Genomic DNA, 19,335 nt, shown 5'->3' on the forward strand with positions numbered 1-19,335 from the left:
GGCTTGTGTTTAATTTTTTTCACATTAAAATTCGCCAGATTGCTTACGTTGCCTTTGTGACCCTATGGTAGCCCAAGAATGAAAATTACCCCTATGATGGCATACCATTTGCAATAGTAGACAACCCAAGGTATTGCAAATGGGTTATGTCCAGTCATTTTTAGTAGCCACTTAGTCACAAACACTGGGCAAAATTGGCGTTTTTGCATTTTTCACACACAAAACAAATACTAATGCTAACTTTGGCCAGTGTTTGTGACCAAATGGCTACTAAAAAAGACTGGACATACCCCATTTGCAATACCTTGGGTCGTCTACTATTGCAAATGGTATGCCATTATGGGTGTAAATTTATTTCCTGGGCTACTATACAGTCTCAAAGGCAACGTAACCAATCTGGCGAATTTCAATTTCAAATGTAACGTGCTATATTTGACCCTGTAACTTCCCAAATCACCATAAAACCTGTACATAGGGGATACTGTTTTACACGTGAGACTTTGCTGAATACAAATGTGTGTATTTTATTGCAGTAAAAGCAAACAGTATTATGGCATTGACAGTTAGAATGTCATGTAGAACTAAAATAATAACAACATTTCTTATTTTCTCACATTTTTTCATATTAAATAATGTTTCATAGCTAAATATTTGATATTAAATGAAAGCCCTGTTTCCCCTGAATAAAATGATATATAATAAGGGGGGGTGCATTTAATATGAAAGAGGTGAATTACGGTTGGACCGACATATAGCCCAAATGCCAGGTTTTGTTTACGTTTTGTTCTGTTCACAACGTGTACATTTGGCTCAGTCCTTAAGGGGTAAATTAGGAGTTAACTTGTTTATTTATTTCTGCTGAACTCTATTTTCTGTGAAGCAATCCTAAACAAGATTTACCATTGCTTAATGGGATATTATTTTCCATATATATTGCTGCAGAAGATTGTTAAAGGGAAAATTCCTAAATTCAATACATCAAACTTTCTCAAAGTGACAGTATAAAATATACTTTTTCACTTGCAGTTGAGTTCCAAATGAAGTTTTTCTAAAAGTATTACACCAAGACTAAACAGCCCATTCTAACCTCTCACTAAGTACAAATGGGCAATAGTTTTTTTTTGTGTTTTTTTTCAGTGTTGGCTGTCTCTTACAGATCCACATTCATCTTTTACAGGTCCAAATCCATCAAGTCAAAATGGGACACACGCTTATTTTCCAGTAGGTGAACTCAGAGATAGCAAATCATGGAGTGCTAAGCTGGAAAGTGCAAATGATACTTCTTTATCAATCACCATATGTTCTCCAGCAACAGCCTGCATTGGACGCTACAGTTTGTATCTGGAAGGCACTTACCAGGGAGTGGTTCAGTCCTACAATTTGGGGACCATAATTCTTCTATTCAATGCGTGGTGTCCAGGTAAAGAGCTTTAGAGTTAAAACTGTATTAGCTACTGATTTTGGTTATAGTAGGTAATCAAGCCTTTGGGTAAATAAAGTTTTTTCCCTGATGTCCAAGATCACAGCTCACAAACCTTATTGCATAAACAGAACAATCAATAATGAAACGTTGACAAAACATTTCTATTACATAAAATGTAATAAAGGAAAAGGGAGAACATCAAATCGCTGTCAACATCATTTTGTCAGGTAAAGGCACAAATGATGAATGCAGGAGTCTTCATAAATAGTAAATTAGAAGGAAGGAATGATAATATAATATATATATAATGTGTAAGAGCTACATCGCCTTTCTGTATCATATCTATATAATAGCCGTAAATCTAGAGATAAATAGCAAAGGAAATTATGCACTGAATATATCCAGATCAGCCATTGTGTTTAAGTTACATTTTATCACACTTTGGTTAAATATGGTTTATTAAATTATGAAAATTATAAGCATTGTTAGTATATGCCTACATTAATTATGAGCTATATTATATTTAAGGGTCTCATATCATGGTCTGCCTGGTCCTAGCGACCCTTCACAGCTCAGGCATATCTAAAGTAGGATGGTTGGACAGAACTCCGAAATGGGAACTGTCCTGCCAAAAGCCTACATAGATGAAATGTGCAATTCCAGCACATCCACAGTTGCTCAATCAGATTAATAGCTGAGGATTTTTTTTTTTTTATTCTTTTATTTTTATTCATTTTTTGCGGGCAAGCATAAACATAGCGGTACATCATGTGAGTATAGGATTTCAATGAGCAGGTATAAACTTTGGCATTGATTAAATCACAATTAATGGAATGACCCATTTTTTTTATTTTAGGTAAACTTAAATCCCTCTTAACTGTATCATAGCATGATCAGGTTGCTTGTTGTATGCTTGGATCACCCCTTTTGAGTAACTATGAGGAGCGTGCCATGTAACATCTGAGTCTAAGGCACAGGTGTTGTGTGGGGGGGTGGCATATCAACTTGACTAGGGGTTTGGTTATCAACTTGGCTAGGGGTTTGGCTAGGGTTTTGGTTGAAAATAAAATAAAATAAACTATAATGGGTTTGTCACTTGTTGCTTGTATACTAAACATGTTATCAACATTTAAGCAAAACATATAGAAGTGTAGCCCCAATTGGTAGTTTAAGTGTCAATCGCCTTCAGTTCAGGTGGGTAAGTCTGGTGCACTCCGCCCCAGGTCCCTGGGTACAAAGGGGTTAATACTGCCGACATTCCACGAGGGTCCGGTGTCTGTAGGTATCACCTCTGTTAGTATACCAAGGTCTCTGAGGAAGGTCGGGAGCTCTGAAAGGTGAGCATATCACCATCTTTTTCGGTAAGTAAGTGGTATGGGCCACATTTGTAAGGAATGGAGTGTTCTCTGAGGTTTTGTGTGACCTGCCAGAATGATCTCCTCCAGGTCAGAGTATGTCTGAAGAAGTCTCTGAAGAGCATCAGGTGCGACCCCTCAAAAGGGCACCGGAGGGACCCCCTTGGGGCTCTCATGATGATTCCCCTGTCACAGTACCGGACAGCTTCCAATAGTTTGCCAAGAGCCACTAGAGCACCAAAAGACACCCTGTCTTTTGGTGCTCTAGTGGCTCTTGGCAAACTAAAAACGGAATCTACTCCAATCTGCTTCACCTGTTTAGGTACTATTAACGTGACTATGAGCCTTCTGCAGTAATGGGGCAGTTCCGTGTTGGTGACTGATTCCGGTACCCCTCTGATCCTCATGTTGCGTGCTTTGGCTCTGTCCTCCATGCTTGCCAGTTGGGCTGTCAGGGAGCTGCATTGTTTCTGTAGTGAGCTGAGAGCTGTATCTGGGGCTGCTTGTGCCACCCCTGCCCCCTTGATGTTTTCTTCAGCTGTCACCACTCATTTGGTAAGCGTCGATACGTCTTCCCTGATAAGTGCCATGTCCACCTTGAACATGGATGGATGTCTTTCACCAGTGCCTTGATGTCTGCTTTTGTTGCGGGCACATTGTTTCCCATTTCCTCGGGTTCTTTAAACGTCGCCCGTTCTTGCGAGGTTGCGAGGTTGCAGGGAAGTTGGGCATCAGGCCTTTATCATCTGACAAGGGAGAAACATAGGCCTTCGCCGGCGCCATTTTTAAGGCATCATGCTTTTTGGCTTTCTTCCCCATGGTGCAGGGTATGCCAAGAGATAAATGAGGCTGGTTATTTGTGCATTTTGTGCCTGGAAAGCTGCGGCTTGTATCATGCTCGTACGGAGCTGCTGCGGGACATGTCTAGCTCGGTCAGGCGCTTGCTCTGCCCCCCCAAAAAAGTTGAGGAATTTTGAGGCATTGACAACAACTTAAACTCTTTGTCATGTTCCTCAAACCATTCCTGAACCCGTTTTGCAGTGTGGCAGGGTGCATTATTCTGCTGAAATAGGCCACTGCTAGGAAATACTGTTGTCATAAAGGTCTGCAACAATTTCTAGGTAGGTGTTGCGTGTCAAAGTAACATAAACATGAATGCCAGAACCCATGGATTCTTAGCAAAACAATTTCCAGATCATACCACTGCCTCCGCTGGCCTGCCTTCTTCCCATAGTGTATCCTGCTACCATCCCTTTCCCAGGTAAACAATGCACACACACCCAGCCACCCACCTTATCTAAAAGAAAACGTGATTCATTAGACCAAGCAAACTTTGCTCCATGGTCTAGTTCCCATTGCAGGCAGGGCTGGCCTTAGGGGCGTGTGAGCTGTGCAATAGCACAGGGTGCCATGTGTGGTAGGGGTGCCATGGTGCCAATATAGCTCACACATGCCCCAGGTGAAAGGAGTGAGGGCATGTAGAGAGTACCCCTATACTGCAGATCTGCACACCCGGGTGGAAAACGTAATTATTCTCCACCCGGGACTATAAAAAAAAACGAAAAAGGCTGCGGGAGCGGAGCTTCATGCATGGCATGTGTAGAGCTTAGTGAGGTATGGAGGTGCAGCTCAAAGCACCCTTGCCCTTAACCTCTGCACACAAAGTGGGAAGCAAAAAAGAGCCTCCAACTACCAGGTAAAAGAAACTGCAGTGCCTTCTCTCCTCACTCCAGTACATAATGGCAAGAGGTGTATGTGTGTGTGACTGTTTGTCTGTAGCTATGTGTGTATGTGACTTTAAGTAACTATGTGTGTGTGTGTAACTGTGTGTAACTGTGTGCGTGACTGCCTGTAACTGTGTGTGTGTGACTGTCTGTAGCAATGTTACACTGTCTGTGTCTGTGTATGTGGGAGTGCATGTAACTGTGTGTGTAATTTCCTGTAAGTGTTAGTTACTGGATGTTTGTGAGACTGTCTGTCTGTAACGGTGTGTGTGTGACTGTCTAACTATGTGTATGTGTGTGTGTGACTGTCTGCCTGTAATGATCTGTGTGTGACTGTCGGTAACTGTGTGTGTGTATGTGTATGTGACCGTCTGCCTCTAACTGTTGTGTGTGACTGCCTGCAACTAGGTATGTTTATCTGTCTGCCTCTAACAGTGTGTATGTGTGTGTGACTGTCTGCTTGCAACGGTATGTGTGTGTCACTGTCTAACTGTGTGTATGTGTGTGTGACTGTCTGCCTGTAACAGTCTGTGTGTGACTATCTAACTGTGTGTATGTGTGTGGCTGTCTGCCTGTAACGGTGTGTGTGACTGTCTAACTGTGTGTATGTGTGTGTGACTGTCTGCCTCTAACAATGTGTGTGTGTGTGTGTGTGACTGTCTGCAACTGTGTATGTGTATCTCTCTGCCTGTAACAATGTGTGCATGTGTATGACTGTGCCTATTACTGTTTGTGTGTGACTGTCTGTCTGTAACTGTGTGTGCTTGACAGATTTTCATTTTTTACACTGGACCACTAGAGATCAGCATGCCTTCCTATCTGCAAGGTACCAACAGGGAAGGGGGAATAATATTTGTTTTTAAATAATAATTAATTTAATAAATCCCTTATAGAAACACTACACCCCTATACACACACTATACATGATGAAGAGGTATGATCAGGGGGTTGCTGCGAAAATATTTAGCACAGGGTGCCTAATGGCCTAAAGCCGGCACTCTGACAGGTCTGCGGCTACGCATCCTCATACACAGCTAACTGCAATACACTGTGTGTTCTGACACCTTTCAATTATGGCTAGCATTATGTTTTTCAGAAATCTTAATCTACAGTAGCTCTTGAGTTATCATTCCAGATGAGATAGCCTTTGTTCCCCACGTGCATTAATGAGTCTTGTGCCCCTTACGCTGCTTCACCAGTTGTCCTTCTTTGCATTACTTTTGGTAGCTGTGAACCACTGCATACTGGGAACACCCAACAGTACTTGCCTTGTGGAGATGCTCTGACACAGTAGTCTAGCCATCACTATTTAGCCCTTGTCAAAGCCACTTAGATCTTTTCACTTGCCCATTTTTCGTGCTTCCAACACACAACATTCAAAAACTGACTGTTCACTTGCCTTCTAATACATCACACCCCTTGACAGGTGCCATTGAAATGATCCTATCAATGTTATTCACTTCACCTTTCAGTGGTTTTAATGTTGGGGCTGATCAGTGTAGTGTATGATGCCATAAAGCATGGTGGTTTCTTAACTATGAAGCTATTAATGTGAAAAAGTGCAATCTTCATCATTTTAAACATACCACCACTGATTTCCTTACCACCAACCGGTGCCACATTAACTCGATTTTGTTTTAGCTCTTGTGCAAACATTTTTTTTTTAAAGTACTTAAATGTATATTCCTACTCCATGCATGTTTATACATATATAATTTAAAGTTAATGAATTAAAAAATGCTTTTTCTATTTTCCTGATGTCTTCCTTTCTTCCTTTTCCTTTTTTTTCTTTTCTCCTTCCTTATTGCAATCACCAGCAGAAAGGCTGTACTAGGTAACCCACTTTAATATTAGCCAAAAAAAAAAAAAAAAAAAAAGACAACAGAAAAAAAGAAAATGGATATATCAGGGGGTCTCGTTTTCCTTTCTCTTTATTTTATTTTATTTCTCCTTCCAATACTTATTTTTTCCTTCTTTCTTTTATTTTATGTTATGTAAACCAAGTAAACAGAAAATAACAGAGCTTGCCAAAGTTCAATATCAGTCACTCTAAAAAACACACTTCTAACTGTCCCTGCTTTCACATTGAGTGCATCATGTCCCCTCCTGTTACATCATTACGCCCGGTCCGTTATGATCAAGAGTACAGCTGCGTGCGCACTTCCTTTTAGCCATCGAGAGGGATTTAGCAAACAGAGGCGTTTACACAATGCGTGTTGGGCATTTTTGTGAGGTCTCTCGAGATGACTGGAGGGAGAAGCGCGTCTGCGCAGAGCATGTGGTTGTGTTGCCTGGCAGCTTCCTTCTTTCTTCATAATGCTCCATTTTTAAGGAGGTTCTGTTGTGACATTATGGGCTTCTTTGTGCCAATATATGGGTGGTTACGTCACTGGAGCTTCCCCTGGGTGGGTACAAAAGAAGCCGGAGACCTGAGATGTAGCAATCCAAAGACATAACTCCTTGCCTGCACCACGGGCACCTCCAACAACCACCACACCTGTACCCACCTGGTCAGTCATTATCTGCCACCGGTCACCATGAAAGATTGAATTGCCCACTAGTGGGCAGGAGAGACCAGGAGAGACCAGGTTGACTACCACAGTCCTGGACAAAGCCATCCAGCATCCATTCTAAATATGAAAATTCATGCAAAAAAAAAAACATGAAAAAATCCCTAGTTACATTTAATTTCAGAAGCTGACTCGAAGTCATATGCTTTCTTTTGGGGTGTAATAATTTGGGATGTTAAAATTTTTAGTCAGGAGCTAATTTACATTTGCATAATTTCTAACTTTTGGATTGATTTTTGTGTTGCAATATCGACTTTTTTATTTTCTTATCTCTCTTTTCCATATATATAATTTATTCCTTTACTTTATATGTTTCAGATGATGATGTCTTTCTTGATAATGAGACACTGAGAAAAGAATACGTGTTGAATGAAAATGGGTTTTTATATCAAGGAAGTAAAGATTTTATTAAAAGTATACCTTGGAACTTCGGACAGGTATTAATTTACATTTGATCACAAATAAATGAGTCAGTGCCAGACCTTTTCTTTCTGTAGAATTAATCTTTGGGGTCAAATTAGAGATTGTATGTTGAACTTTACTGTAAAGATCTAAAAATATAAACTCTGCTTATTTGATACAAAATGATTGCAAGTGTATTCTCAATCATCACAACTGATTTAGAGAGATACCCTTCCACTATTATGCTACTCATTTTAAAGGGTTACTCCAACCACCATGACCAGCATTTGTGCTTGAAATGCAGCACATTAAGAGAGATATTTGCACTTTTGTGTCGGTGGCTAGTTACAACCTTGGAACCCGGAACTCTGTTAAATAACAAAAAAAAAAATTCAGGCAACTTGCGCCTACTGGAATGTGTTAACCTACATCTTGAACACCAATAGCCCCAACGTTAATTTATCCCTGCTAAAAAGTCCTTCAAGACTAAAGAGAGCCCAATAACTCTGGCACTAATGGGAAGACTTCCACTGATGTAGTACTAGGAATTTCCCATTGCATTGTTACTTCAGAAGAATCCAATTAGTTCCACGAAGATAAGCAGGGCTGTGCTAACTGGCTGAGGGCAAAGTGCTAACTGGCTGGCAGGAAAAGACTGGATGTGGCATGGATGCCCAGGTAAGCTGTCAAACCATTCGAAAATGGGAAGGTGCCTAGGTACTTCTGGCACCATAACCACTAAAGACATCTATAGTGGTTATGGTGCGTTGAGTGTTCATTTCGTGAAATTATGACTAGCTACTTATGACTGCTGTACTTTCTCTTTCTATTTGATAATCTATTATATGTTCCTATGGTTTATCGCCTTAATCGTGTTGACAGTGTTTGATTAGAACCACTTTATAACAATATTAGTATTCTATGTTATCTGAAAGGGTACACTGGGATTTTGCCGTCACATTTGAAGACACAGACAGAACATGTTGATATGTCACTCAGTCAGATTTTTTTTTTTGTATCATGCTACACCTTGTACTTCCTGCATGCATTTTGTAAAGGCAATTTTTTTTTTTTAAATCTTCCCTTAGGCAGTTATGTTCTACTAATACTCTTGGCAGGATAGATGTCAGTGATTATCTATGTAAGCTCAAAATCAGTGGTTTAACCCCTTAAGGACACATGACATGTGTGACATGTCATGATTCCCTTTTATTCCAGAAGTTTGGTCCTTAACCCCTTAAGGACCAAACTTCTGGAATAAAAGGGAATCATGACGTGTCACACATGTCATGTGTCCTTAAGGGGTTAAAGGGTTAAAAAACATACAAAAAAAAAAAACAATGTTGCACACATGCTGCAGCTGGTCAAGTAACTCTGTCACCCCACTTCCAAAAAAAAAAAACCTCAGTTTTGCGGGTTCTCCACAGACATCAGAAATCAGTGCTGTACTCTCACGCATGTGCTTGAGTACAGCACTGATGTTGACTCCTGGCGATGAAGATCCAGGAGCTGTAGAGGACCTCAAGGAAGAAGATGGGCATGCCTGCAAGGGACCCGTTCAGATAAGTAAAAATTACCTTCCACTGCACGCAATTGCCATCGGAATACAAGATATGCAAAGATCTCAGTAGGTGACAGTGCCTCTTCAAGAGGTAAAATAATATCTGAGTTCTAGAGTTAGTATGTTACAAGTTTGATGTTAAATAAGTACATTGTAAAAATAAAATAAAAATATATAAATAAAAATATAAGGACACTTTGCAACAGAGTTCAACACACCAACAGTTACATAGGTTATTCACCTTTAGTTGTCCATTGTCGATACTAATTTGGAGGTAAGAAAAAATCTGCACAATTAGATTGGCTCTGTTCTTTAAACATTATTAAGCTAAAGTAATAATTAAAACTCCTTTAGGGAATTATAAATATGTTTTAAAATTATATATATATATATATATATAAAAAAAGAAAAAGAGACCTTGCACTCCAACTTACTTGATTGTAGACCCGGTGCTAGATTGCACTAAATAGATATAGCCAAAGAAAATCAGCACTCCCAGGATTTGTATCAAAAATAAAAATAAATCTTTATTCCAACGGTCAACGTTTCAGTTCCGCTAGGGAACTTTCATCAGGACAGAATACCAGGTATTCTGTCCTGATGAAAGTTCCCTAGCGGAACTGAAACGTTGACCGTTGGAATAAAGATTTATTTTTATTTTTGATACAAATCCTGGGAGTGCTGATTTTCTTTGGCTATATATATATATATATATATATATATATATATATATATATATATATATATAAAATTAATCAATCATATTAAGAGATATGTGTTTTTAAAGAATCACTCTAAACCAGGAGTGCAAGGAGTACCCTGGAGCTCTCCAAGAGTAAGAAGGACATTTACTCACCCAGAGCAAGTAACCATTTAAGAATGGTTTGATAACTTACTTGGTTTTCACATGTGCCTACACCACGTCCAGTTTCTGCAGTAGGGGAAACCAGATTTCTCCATTGACCTTTGCGCGTTATTTACCTATTTCGGGGCTTAATCTAAGTTGCCCCTACATTTTTATATTCCTAATGTTAGAGTGTTCCTTTGAAAGTGTTGAGCAATGTTTATAGCCTTTTTATCTTTTTATAAATGATCTACTTATTTTTAGTTTGAAGATGGAGTTGCTGATATCTGCCTAAAGATTCTAGACATGAGCCCCAGTTTTCTTAAGGATCCAGCAAAAGATTGTTCTAAAAGAGGAGACCCCGTGTATATCAGCAGAGTCATCTCTGCCATGGTGAGCCAGTGATATATAAAACACTTGGGTTGAATTCCATTTCCTGGACTTCTTTAATGTTGTTCTATGACTGTATGTTTTACAGATTAACTCTAATGATGATCGTGGGGTGATAGAATCAAGCTGGGAAGAGTTCTTCTCAAATGGAACACACCCAAGTGCATGGAACGGGAGTGTCAGCATATTACGACAGTGGTTTAGAAGTAATTGCAGACCTGTTAGATATGGCCAGTGCTGGGTCTTGGCTGGTGTCACATGTACAGGTAATATAAAATAATTTACAAAATGATCATTATTGCAATCATTCGTAATAAGATTCACTATATAAAACTTCACGTTTAACAAGAAAACATACAGACCTTTATTACACATGTAAAACGTAGAATGTATCTTTGTTTTTCTTCCAAGTGATGCGACTCCTAGGAATCCCAACTCGTGCAGTAACAAACTTTGAATCAGCTCATGATTCAAACTGCAATTTAACCTGCGATGAGTACTATGATGAAACGGGAAAACAACTAGACTCACTTCAAAAAGACAGTATCTGGTGAGAAAGATGTAAAATATTGGGGCTTTTTTTTTTATTAGGTTGCATAATAAGAAATTAAATACATTAATAAATTAAAGGTGATATTTCTGAGGATTCCCATAAGTGGAATGTACTGAAGTCCACCATGAGCTGTAGATTTTATGTATTGGTCATGGGTATGTTATTGAGGCATGATGAATGATAGTACAAATATATAATTTTGAAAGTAAAGGGCAGTGGTGGTATTTTGGTTTTGTGCTTCCGTAAACATGACTGAACTCGAGAACCCCTAATCTGAATTTGCCCCACCCCTTTTTGTCAAGGATGCATGTGTCCTAAGACTCACCCCTTTCTCTGTAAACTACAGCCCTTCTTCTTTAGACTCATTTTTTTCCTCTAAGAGGTTCACCTCTTCCTACCTCATCCTTTTAAAAACACACACTTTCACAAAACAATACTTGCACTTAAAGGTTGACATACCGTTTAACCAACACACATTTTTATTGACAGACACACATCCTCACTATTACACATACACATACATGCAGACATTGGCTCACACACTTTTGAATCAACACACACTTTCACTGACACACACTGACACACTCTCAGATACACATACTGTCACTGACAAACACACACCCTTACTTATTGACACACTCTGACAAATACACATAGACAGACACTCGCAGACACACACTCACAGACAGACAAACTGACATACACACTCACTGACAGTCTCACACAGACTCTCACTGATCTGACACACACTGACAGACACACACACTCACTGATGGCCATACTCACTGAAAGATACATACACAGTCTCTCACACACTCACAAACTATTGCCTTTTTAAATTATTTTTATATAAGTCTATCCAGCCTCTTTTACTTTGGGAGAGCTGGAGTGGAACATTCCAGTGTGACTGCTGTGACTGTTATCTTCTTACTCTGCTCCCTGGAGTGCCATTTAGTGATGCTGGGGCCAGAATTACATCATATTCCTGCTACCACAGGTGTGTACAAGGGAGATCAGAGATCAGTGCTCCATCACCGCCTATCTACATAATGCACAGGATGGCCCTCAGGAGGCCAGCAGATGGAATACAGGAGGCCCTGTCACACTTTCGACCTCAGTGACACCTGTAGTTCTGCCACTGCTGCCAAGCACCAGTATATATATTATGCTGCAACTGCCTGTATGCTTTGCAAGTCCTTACCTTCTTCCCCAGCCCAGGCTTTCTGTGGCTGTTAAATCACAGACTTCCTCCTGCGGCTCAATGAGAAGTCTTTCCAAGGCTTCCCTGCCTCTTGAGTTTAGTTCCACTGAACTAAACAACCCGGATTGACCAGTTGACAGCCAGGAGAGGTGTAACAAAGTTCATTATAAAAGTGCCAATTGCTATTGAAATCTGTACTTTTCGTAAAATGAAGACAAGAGGACACACTCTTCATACACAAGACATTTTAAGCAAGCTAAAGTAATTTTGGTGAGTGGGATGTTCCTTTAAGTAGTGTAAACCCTTGTTTATGCTACTTATATTATCCCCATCCCCATCTTAATGAAACATCAGGGTTTAACTTTCTAGTCGCCCATTTGTCTTTTGCCGAGTGGAATGTCTTTGATGCCAAATCATCAACATAGAGTAAATACTACAAACATGGAGTATATGGATGTATAACATCTGCAAATATTTATTTTTCTGGTTCTATGTGAGGTTTAAAGCTCTGCATTCCTTATACATACTTTATAATAAAGATTTTTTCGGCCAATAATACTGTTCTCTGTTTGATTAATGCTATATCTACACAATTCAAAATAGAAGATTTTGCTGTACATCTGAAAAATAAAGACATCACATTGCAAAATCATACTAAGTATACTAAATTGACTTCTCTAAAGTTTGAATAAGAAATAGAATAAAACACATCCCTTTTGATGAAAGATAATATATCTGGTGCTTTCAAAGATAAGTGATAAAAACAGATACAAAAAAAATAAAATTAATGAAATCCACAAAAAGATCAATCCAAAAGTTTCACAAGTGAAAAGTCACCGGCTGCACAGCATGGGGTGAACCAGAAGTTTTATTGTGGGAATACAGGACAAAACAAGGATACAGCGTTACGGCCATGAGGCCTTAATTATTATTAATGCTTGATTAAGGTCTTGTGGCCAATCCGTCATACCCAGCCTTGTGTTGTGGATGTATTTGGAGTTTAGGGAACTTCTACCACTGAGATCCGGCGCTACTGACACCGGCATGCAACACTCTACTACTTGTCTGAATCCAAAAGTTACAAATTATGCAAATGTATATTAGTACCTGACTGTAAATTTTAACACTCTAAAACGATCACACCCAAAAACATATGACTTTGAGGTAACTTCTGAAAGTAAATTTAACTAGGAATTTTTCCTGTTTTTCCCCCCAGGAATTTTCATGTTTGGAACGAATGCTGGATGGCTAGAAGAGATCTTCAACGAGGATATGATGGATGGCAAGTTGTGGATGCCACACCACAAGAGATCAGTGATGGTAGGTTGAAAATGATGAAGATTGCACTTTTTCAGATTAATAATTTCATATCTTATAAAAGACTCTGTTCTAAAATTTTATGGAAACTTGGTATACACTACACTGATCAGCCACAACATTAAAACCACTGACAGGTGAAGCGAATAACATTGCTTATATCTCTACAATGTGACCTGTTAAGGAGTGTAATATGTCAGGCAGCAAGAAAACAGCAAATTCTTGAATTTCATGTGTTCATGTGAAAAGTTGGCAAGCGAAAAAATATGTGACTCTGACAAGGGCCAAATAGTGATGGCTAGATAATTGGGTCAGCTCTAAAACAGCAAGTCTTGTGTGATGTGACCTGTATACAGTGGTTAGTGCCTACCAAAAGGCAGGACAACCAGTGAACTGGCATTATGGTCATGGGTGCCCAAGGTTCATTGATGCATGTGGGGAAGGCTAATCTCTCTGGTCTGATCACACAGAAGAGCTACTGTAACTGTAATATTACAGAAATATGTCAAAACACACAGTGCATCACAGTTTGCTGCATATGGGACAGTAAGAGTGCCCACAACAACACTTGCCCTCTGCTGAAGAGCATCAGAACTGGCCTCTTTCAGCAGGATAATGCACCCCGCCAAACTGTAAAACAATTGTTCATGAAAGGTTTGAGGAATATGACAAAGAGTTTGAAATCCCTTGGCCTCTAAATTCTCCAGATCTCAATCTGATTGAGCATCTGTGGGATGTGATGGAACAACAAAAAACAACCAATGGAAGCCCCACCTCGCCACTTGCTGGACTTAAAGGATCTGCTGCTAATGTTTTGGTGACAGATACCACTGGACATATGCAGATGTCTTGTGGAGTTTATGCCTTGAAGCATCAGAGCTGTTACTACATGATATGAGGCAGTTGGTTTCAATGTTGCAGCTGACCAGTGTATTCAGTATGTATTCTCACAATTATAAATGCAAAAAAGGGTTATAAACTCTCTGATGTGACAGTGTCATTTTAAGTATTTTTTATTTTTTTTTAGAGTCATGGGACCACTTCACATCTGAAAATATATTTTTCTGTTTTAGGTACCCATTGCTGTGGGCCAGCCCCAGTGAAAGCAATAAAAGAAGGAGATGTAAATGTTGGTTACGATGTTCCTTTTGTTTTTGCTGAGGTCAATGGTGACATTGTTCACTGGATTGTCGGAGAAGATGTTGTGAAAAGAGGGAAAACAGACACGCTTTCCATCGGCAAATACATTAGCACAAAAAGTGTTGGGTGTAACACCAGAGAAGACATAACGCATCAATATAAGTATCCAGAAGGTACCCAAACACCAGTGTTGTCATAATTACCCTATTGTATATTTGACTGCTGCAAAGAATAGCCAAGTTTAAACACAGCCCCAGAACAAAGTAGCCCCATCAACATTCAGTAACAAAAGGCAAAAACCTGTTAAACAAGCAAGTGCCACATCATTACCAAACTTGGCCAAAGTTAGGGTATTGCTGTAACCCACCTGTTCTTAAAGTGTCTCTGTTACTTATTGGATTTCTTGGCTATCAGCCAAAGAATCCCATCCTCTCACTCCCCCTTAACCTCCTCCAAACCTTTTTAGACTCCAGGACTGGTACTACTTACACTTTTATTTGATTTTCTGGTTACGCTGGGTCTTCTTTTATGGCAATTTTGAAGTGTCTAACATGGTGCTTCCCAGAAATGAAGTCATCTAACTTTCCATGGCCGTGCATGTATGATCATGTGCAGGACCAGTACTTACATAGACCTCAGTTGGCTCTCATGATCATGGTAGAGTCAAAACTGATGATCTGGTATGCGTCGCTGTCGGAAGTAAGGCAACGCTGGAGGGAGGTGAGTCTTAAGTTGATGTTCAATGGCAAAGTTTATTAACTTTTGTCAACCTGCTGGTTAAACATAAGACAAAGTAGTTCCTACTCTCCTTATGTATAACTTTGCTAGTGATGGCCAAGGGCTTGACAAAGGGTAGCTACTTTGTTCCACTATATCTTTTGACTGAGAAGGAATTTTAGTAAAATTCCAACACACAAAAGACTTTGGTTATGTTATGTTTGTTTTGTTTTTCTTATAAAAACTTTTGTTTAGAAGTTGTAACTCTAGTTCCAAAATCATAAGAAACATTTTACTTATCAAACAAATAATAGTTATCTAAATATCATAACTCATACTATCATATTGCCTTATTTGGACCAGCAGCAAAAACAAATGTGAGAAACGCTGAACTTGATGGCCGCATGTCTCTTTTCATGAAATATAATGTGCTTTTTATTGCACTTAACCTATTGTACTTATGTTGGCTCATCTTCTATCAGGACTATTATGTACCGATTGAAGCCCAACATACTATTATTAAAAAATAGAATCCTAAATTTAACCTTGTTCCATTACCTTATTACTAGCCCATTTGCAACTGTCTTATTTTGTATCTTTATAAGACAAGAGAATACCAGCCACTAAAAGCACATATAGAGGCAAACCTACTAAACAGTGTGCCCTCTAAAACACCAAACAAAAACCGGGAGACATGTAGATAAATAGGAATGCAAAAAATTGAATGATGGTTCTTAAAGTGCAAATAAGATAAAAATACAACCTTTCAGTATAACAGCATATTTAGCAGTATCTGTAAGAAATATATGAACAGCACATAGTGTGGTAAAAGCTTATACATAAAGACATGCAAGGAAAATGAGGAAAACTTACAAAATGTAAGTGGATATCAGGCACATCATCCCAATTTGGAGAAAAGCTTCAGAGCAATATGGAAGGAGATCTTCTTTGGCACTTAATAATGGAAAGAGAACCAGATAATAGTGCAAGTATCACTTGGTACAAAAAGATTTATTACAATTGCACTTACAAAAATCCAGTTAAAAACAGCATATATCCACTAGCAAGTGGAACACAGGTATACAGCACTGTAAGTCCCAAACTGTCAATCCGACGCGTTTCGTCAGTAGGACTTCGTCAGGGATGTTGGGGACAATACTTAGTTGGGGACAATAATTTTCACATACTATAACAAACAATATTTTATTTACAGGATCTTCACAAGAAAGAAACGCATTTGAAAAAGCTGTACTCAAAATGAAGTCAGATACGTCATCTAAAGACAAAAGAGATTTAGCTGTGGCTGTGGACTTTGATGTCTCGTTGAAGTTAGCCGAATCTCCAATGATTGGGCAAACCATCTTACTCATTTATCAAGTGTGTAACAAGAGCAGTGAAGACAGGACGTTTTCAATATCTGCTAATGCCCAAGAAATGCTTTATAATGGGAAACCTCTTGAACAGTTTTGGAGCAAACTCGTTCGCATGGACGTAAAGGCAAACACAAGTAAGATTACATGTGCTAACTGTCTATATAATCAGTAACCAGAGCTTAAGGGGTCCGTTAAAAAGTCATCATCAGGAGTTTGGTGATTTCTTTTGCCGTTGTTCTGTCAACAGAAATACCAAAAGTCTTCCAGATATGATCACATAAATTATTCACCAAATTCAAGGAAATTTTAAATCTTAATTGTAACGGATCACCTGGCACCCCGACTGAGTACCTCCGTTAATGGATGCTCCTAGCTGCCGGTCCATAATCCAAAGGCAGCAGGCGGGCAACCAGGCTCCTCCAATACAATGTGGCGAGATTGGTTTCGTCACATTAATGATAAAATGAAAAACTAAAAAGAAGTGACTATAGCGTAGACAGAGAATTTTGGCCTTAAAAGGGACAGGATACCCTCTTACAAAGTAGCCACAGTACACAAAATATTGGGGATACACCTGTAAAAAGAAAAAATCATAAAATAGTGTAACACAGTATTATATAATGCTACAATATGCAAGTATAGATGCACTTACAAGCTGTTTCTGAATAATATCGCCTTAGGGTGCCTCCCCTTGGAAATGTCTTCACACATAAATCACTTTAGCAAGCTGACAAACAGCGCAAAGGATCAGTCTGTAAAGGTTTCTGTGCAGTTCAAATGATGAGTCCAGTTAATTAGATACAAGTTAAGGGTAGAATCTTATTAGATTGTCAATATTAGGAGGGCATTTCTTGAAATGCTGAACGTTATTCACGGCCATACTAAAAATAATTATAATATAAAAATAATTAAGCAATTAATGCTTTGACAAATTAAAGGGACACTGTAACTGCTTCATATAATTGCAGTTGTTATAGTGATGGAGTCCTCTGGCATCTTCCTTCTATTCAGCTTTAAAAGTTTTTTTTATTTTTTATTCCAATGTATCATTTTTATCAGTTTCTTTTTTTTTTCCATAGAGAAAGATTAAACAAATACAAATACAATTACAAGAGGTACATTGTCGTACGACTTGTATAAATTAGCGATTTGATCAGTGCGACATTCGGTATGCAATTGGGAGTAGTTGTACAATTACAGTCATAAATTAATAGCTATTTTCATTACTAGTAACACGGAGCAAGATGCAGTATATTGATCTGATGTAAGGATACACATCAAAGCTATCAGAATAAACACTTAGCTTTGGTTTAACAGTAGGACAGTAACATTTCAATGGACACATGCAAGACACATCTTCTGGCAACCATATTGAGAAAGTAGTATTTCCTTGTTTGTTGGTTGGTTTATGCACCACCACCGAGTCGTACTATCGAAGTTCGAAGAGAGATAATGTCACCTTGCTCTTGGACTTCAATTCTTGGTTACATATCTGTGTTAGGCACAATTTTGGCAATGGACATGCATGAGGGATATGTCTCACCGAAGTTCGCATATCATAACTCATTACAAAGTCACTGAATTTGGCTCAAGCTAGCAAGTACCTCTGAGAGAAGAGTGGAAAGAGTCATGAAAGGAGGGAGAGCAAGGGGATTGGAATGGAGAGAGAGGAAAGCACAGGGAAAGCACCTCTGAGAGTATTGAGTCATTCAGTCTATACATGAGAAGGCCCAGCAGTTATAGGGTATCAGAAAATGCAGCAGTTTACCAAAAATACAATCATCTGCACCAATTACTTTATTGCTCAACCTCAGGTTTGCAGAGCCTGCAGTACGAATAGTCGTGTCCTATGTAGAGCCCAGCTGGACCACAGCTTTGTATGTGTAGTTGCTTTACCTTGTATGCATTTTTTTCATAATGGTTGTCTATCAAGAACTTCCTTAGTAGAAGGAGGATGGGTTGTCCTCCAGCAGGCCGCTATGCTCATCTGCACTGCCAAGAGAAAGTAGATGATCACTACCCTGTGTGGTATTTCATCTAACAAGGGTATCAGATGGAGCAGGTAGTGTTCTGGTTGCGGGGTATATGTGTACCAGTTATTATTTGTAGGAGTGAACTTATACTGCCCCAAAAGTGTTGTAGTTCTTGACAGTCCCAGAAAATATGTTATGGTATCCTATTGCACTTGTACATCTCCAAAAGTTTGGGGAAGCGGTCTCGTATATATTAGCTATTTGTTTTGGTACCATCTCATTAAAATCTTGTAACATGCTTCCCAATGTGTTAAGTAGTGGGATGACAATTTTGTAGCCCTTAAGGTGTAAGACCATTGGGATAGGGAGAATGGTTTGCCCAGGTCTTCTTCCCATTTTTACATATAAGGCAATTTAACTTTCCCACCCATGGCCGTCATTGCATTATAACATGAGGATAGTGGTTTAGATTTGGGTAAGCACCCTAAGCATTTGTGGCCAAAGGTAGTGATGTCAGATGTTTTACATGCTTGCACCTGTCTGATAGTGAGAATATGTTTCAACCTAAGATATATGAAGATTTTTCTTCGTGGTAAGGAGAAAAATGTCTGTAAGTCAGCAAAAGCTTTAACGCCATGGTATTGCACAGCATACCTACTGTGGTGGCGCGTCCCCTGCACCCAGTGCACCAAGTTATTTTAGAGGTCAGGGCTAGAGATAACATGTTAGCAGATGCCATTCATTTTGGGTCTCAGTGATTCCAACTTTTTAGTGTGTGTTTGGCACAGTGTA

General features: G+C 39.1%; 1 protein-coding gene across 1 annotated transcript in view; it reads left to right on the forward strand.

The window, feature by feature from the left end:
- LOC134614867 (protein-glutamine gamma-glutamyltransferase 5-like) overlaps window positions 1–19,335 on the forward strand; it is a 43,537-nt gene that overhangs the window by 10,620 nt on the left and 13,582 nt on the right. The window contains exons 3-10 of the mRNA XM_063459109.1: window positions 1,178–1,420; window positions 7,391–7,509; window positions 10,144–10,272; window positions 10,358–10,535; window positions 10,681–10,819; window positions 13,240–13,343; window positions 14,414–14,653; window positions 16,411–16,704. Of these exons, the coding sequence (XP_063315179.1) occupies window positions 1,178–1,420; window positions 7,391–7,509; window positions 10,144–10,272; window positions 10,358–10,535; window positions 10,681–10,819; window positions 13,240–13,343; window positions 14,414–14,653; window positions 16,411–16,704 (1,446 nt within the window). The remainder of the gene's footprint in view (window positions 1–1,177; window positions 1,421–7,390; window positions 7,510–10,143; window positions 10,273–10,357; window positions 10,536–10,680; window positions 10,820–13,239; window positions 13,344–14,413; window positions 14,654–16,410; window positions 16,705–19,335) is intronic.

This window comes from Pelobates fuscus, chromosome 6, assembly GCF_036172605.1.
Source record: "Pelobates fuscus isolate aPelFus1 chromosome 6, aPelFus1.pri, whole genome shotgun sequence".
Taxonomy (NCBI): Eukaryota; Metazoa; Chordata; class Amphibia; order Anura; family Pelobatidae; genus Pelobates; species Pelobates fuscus.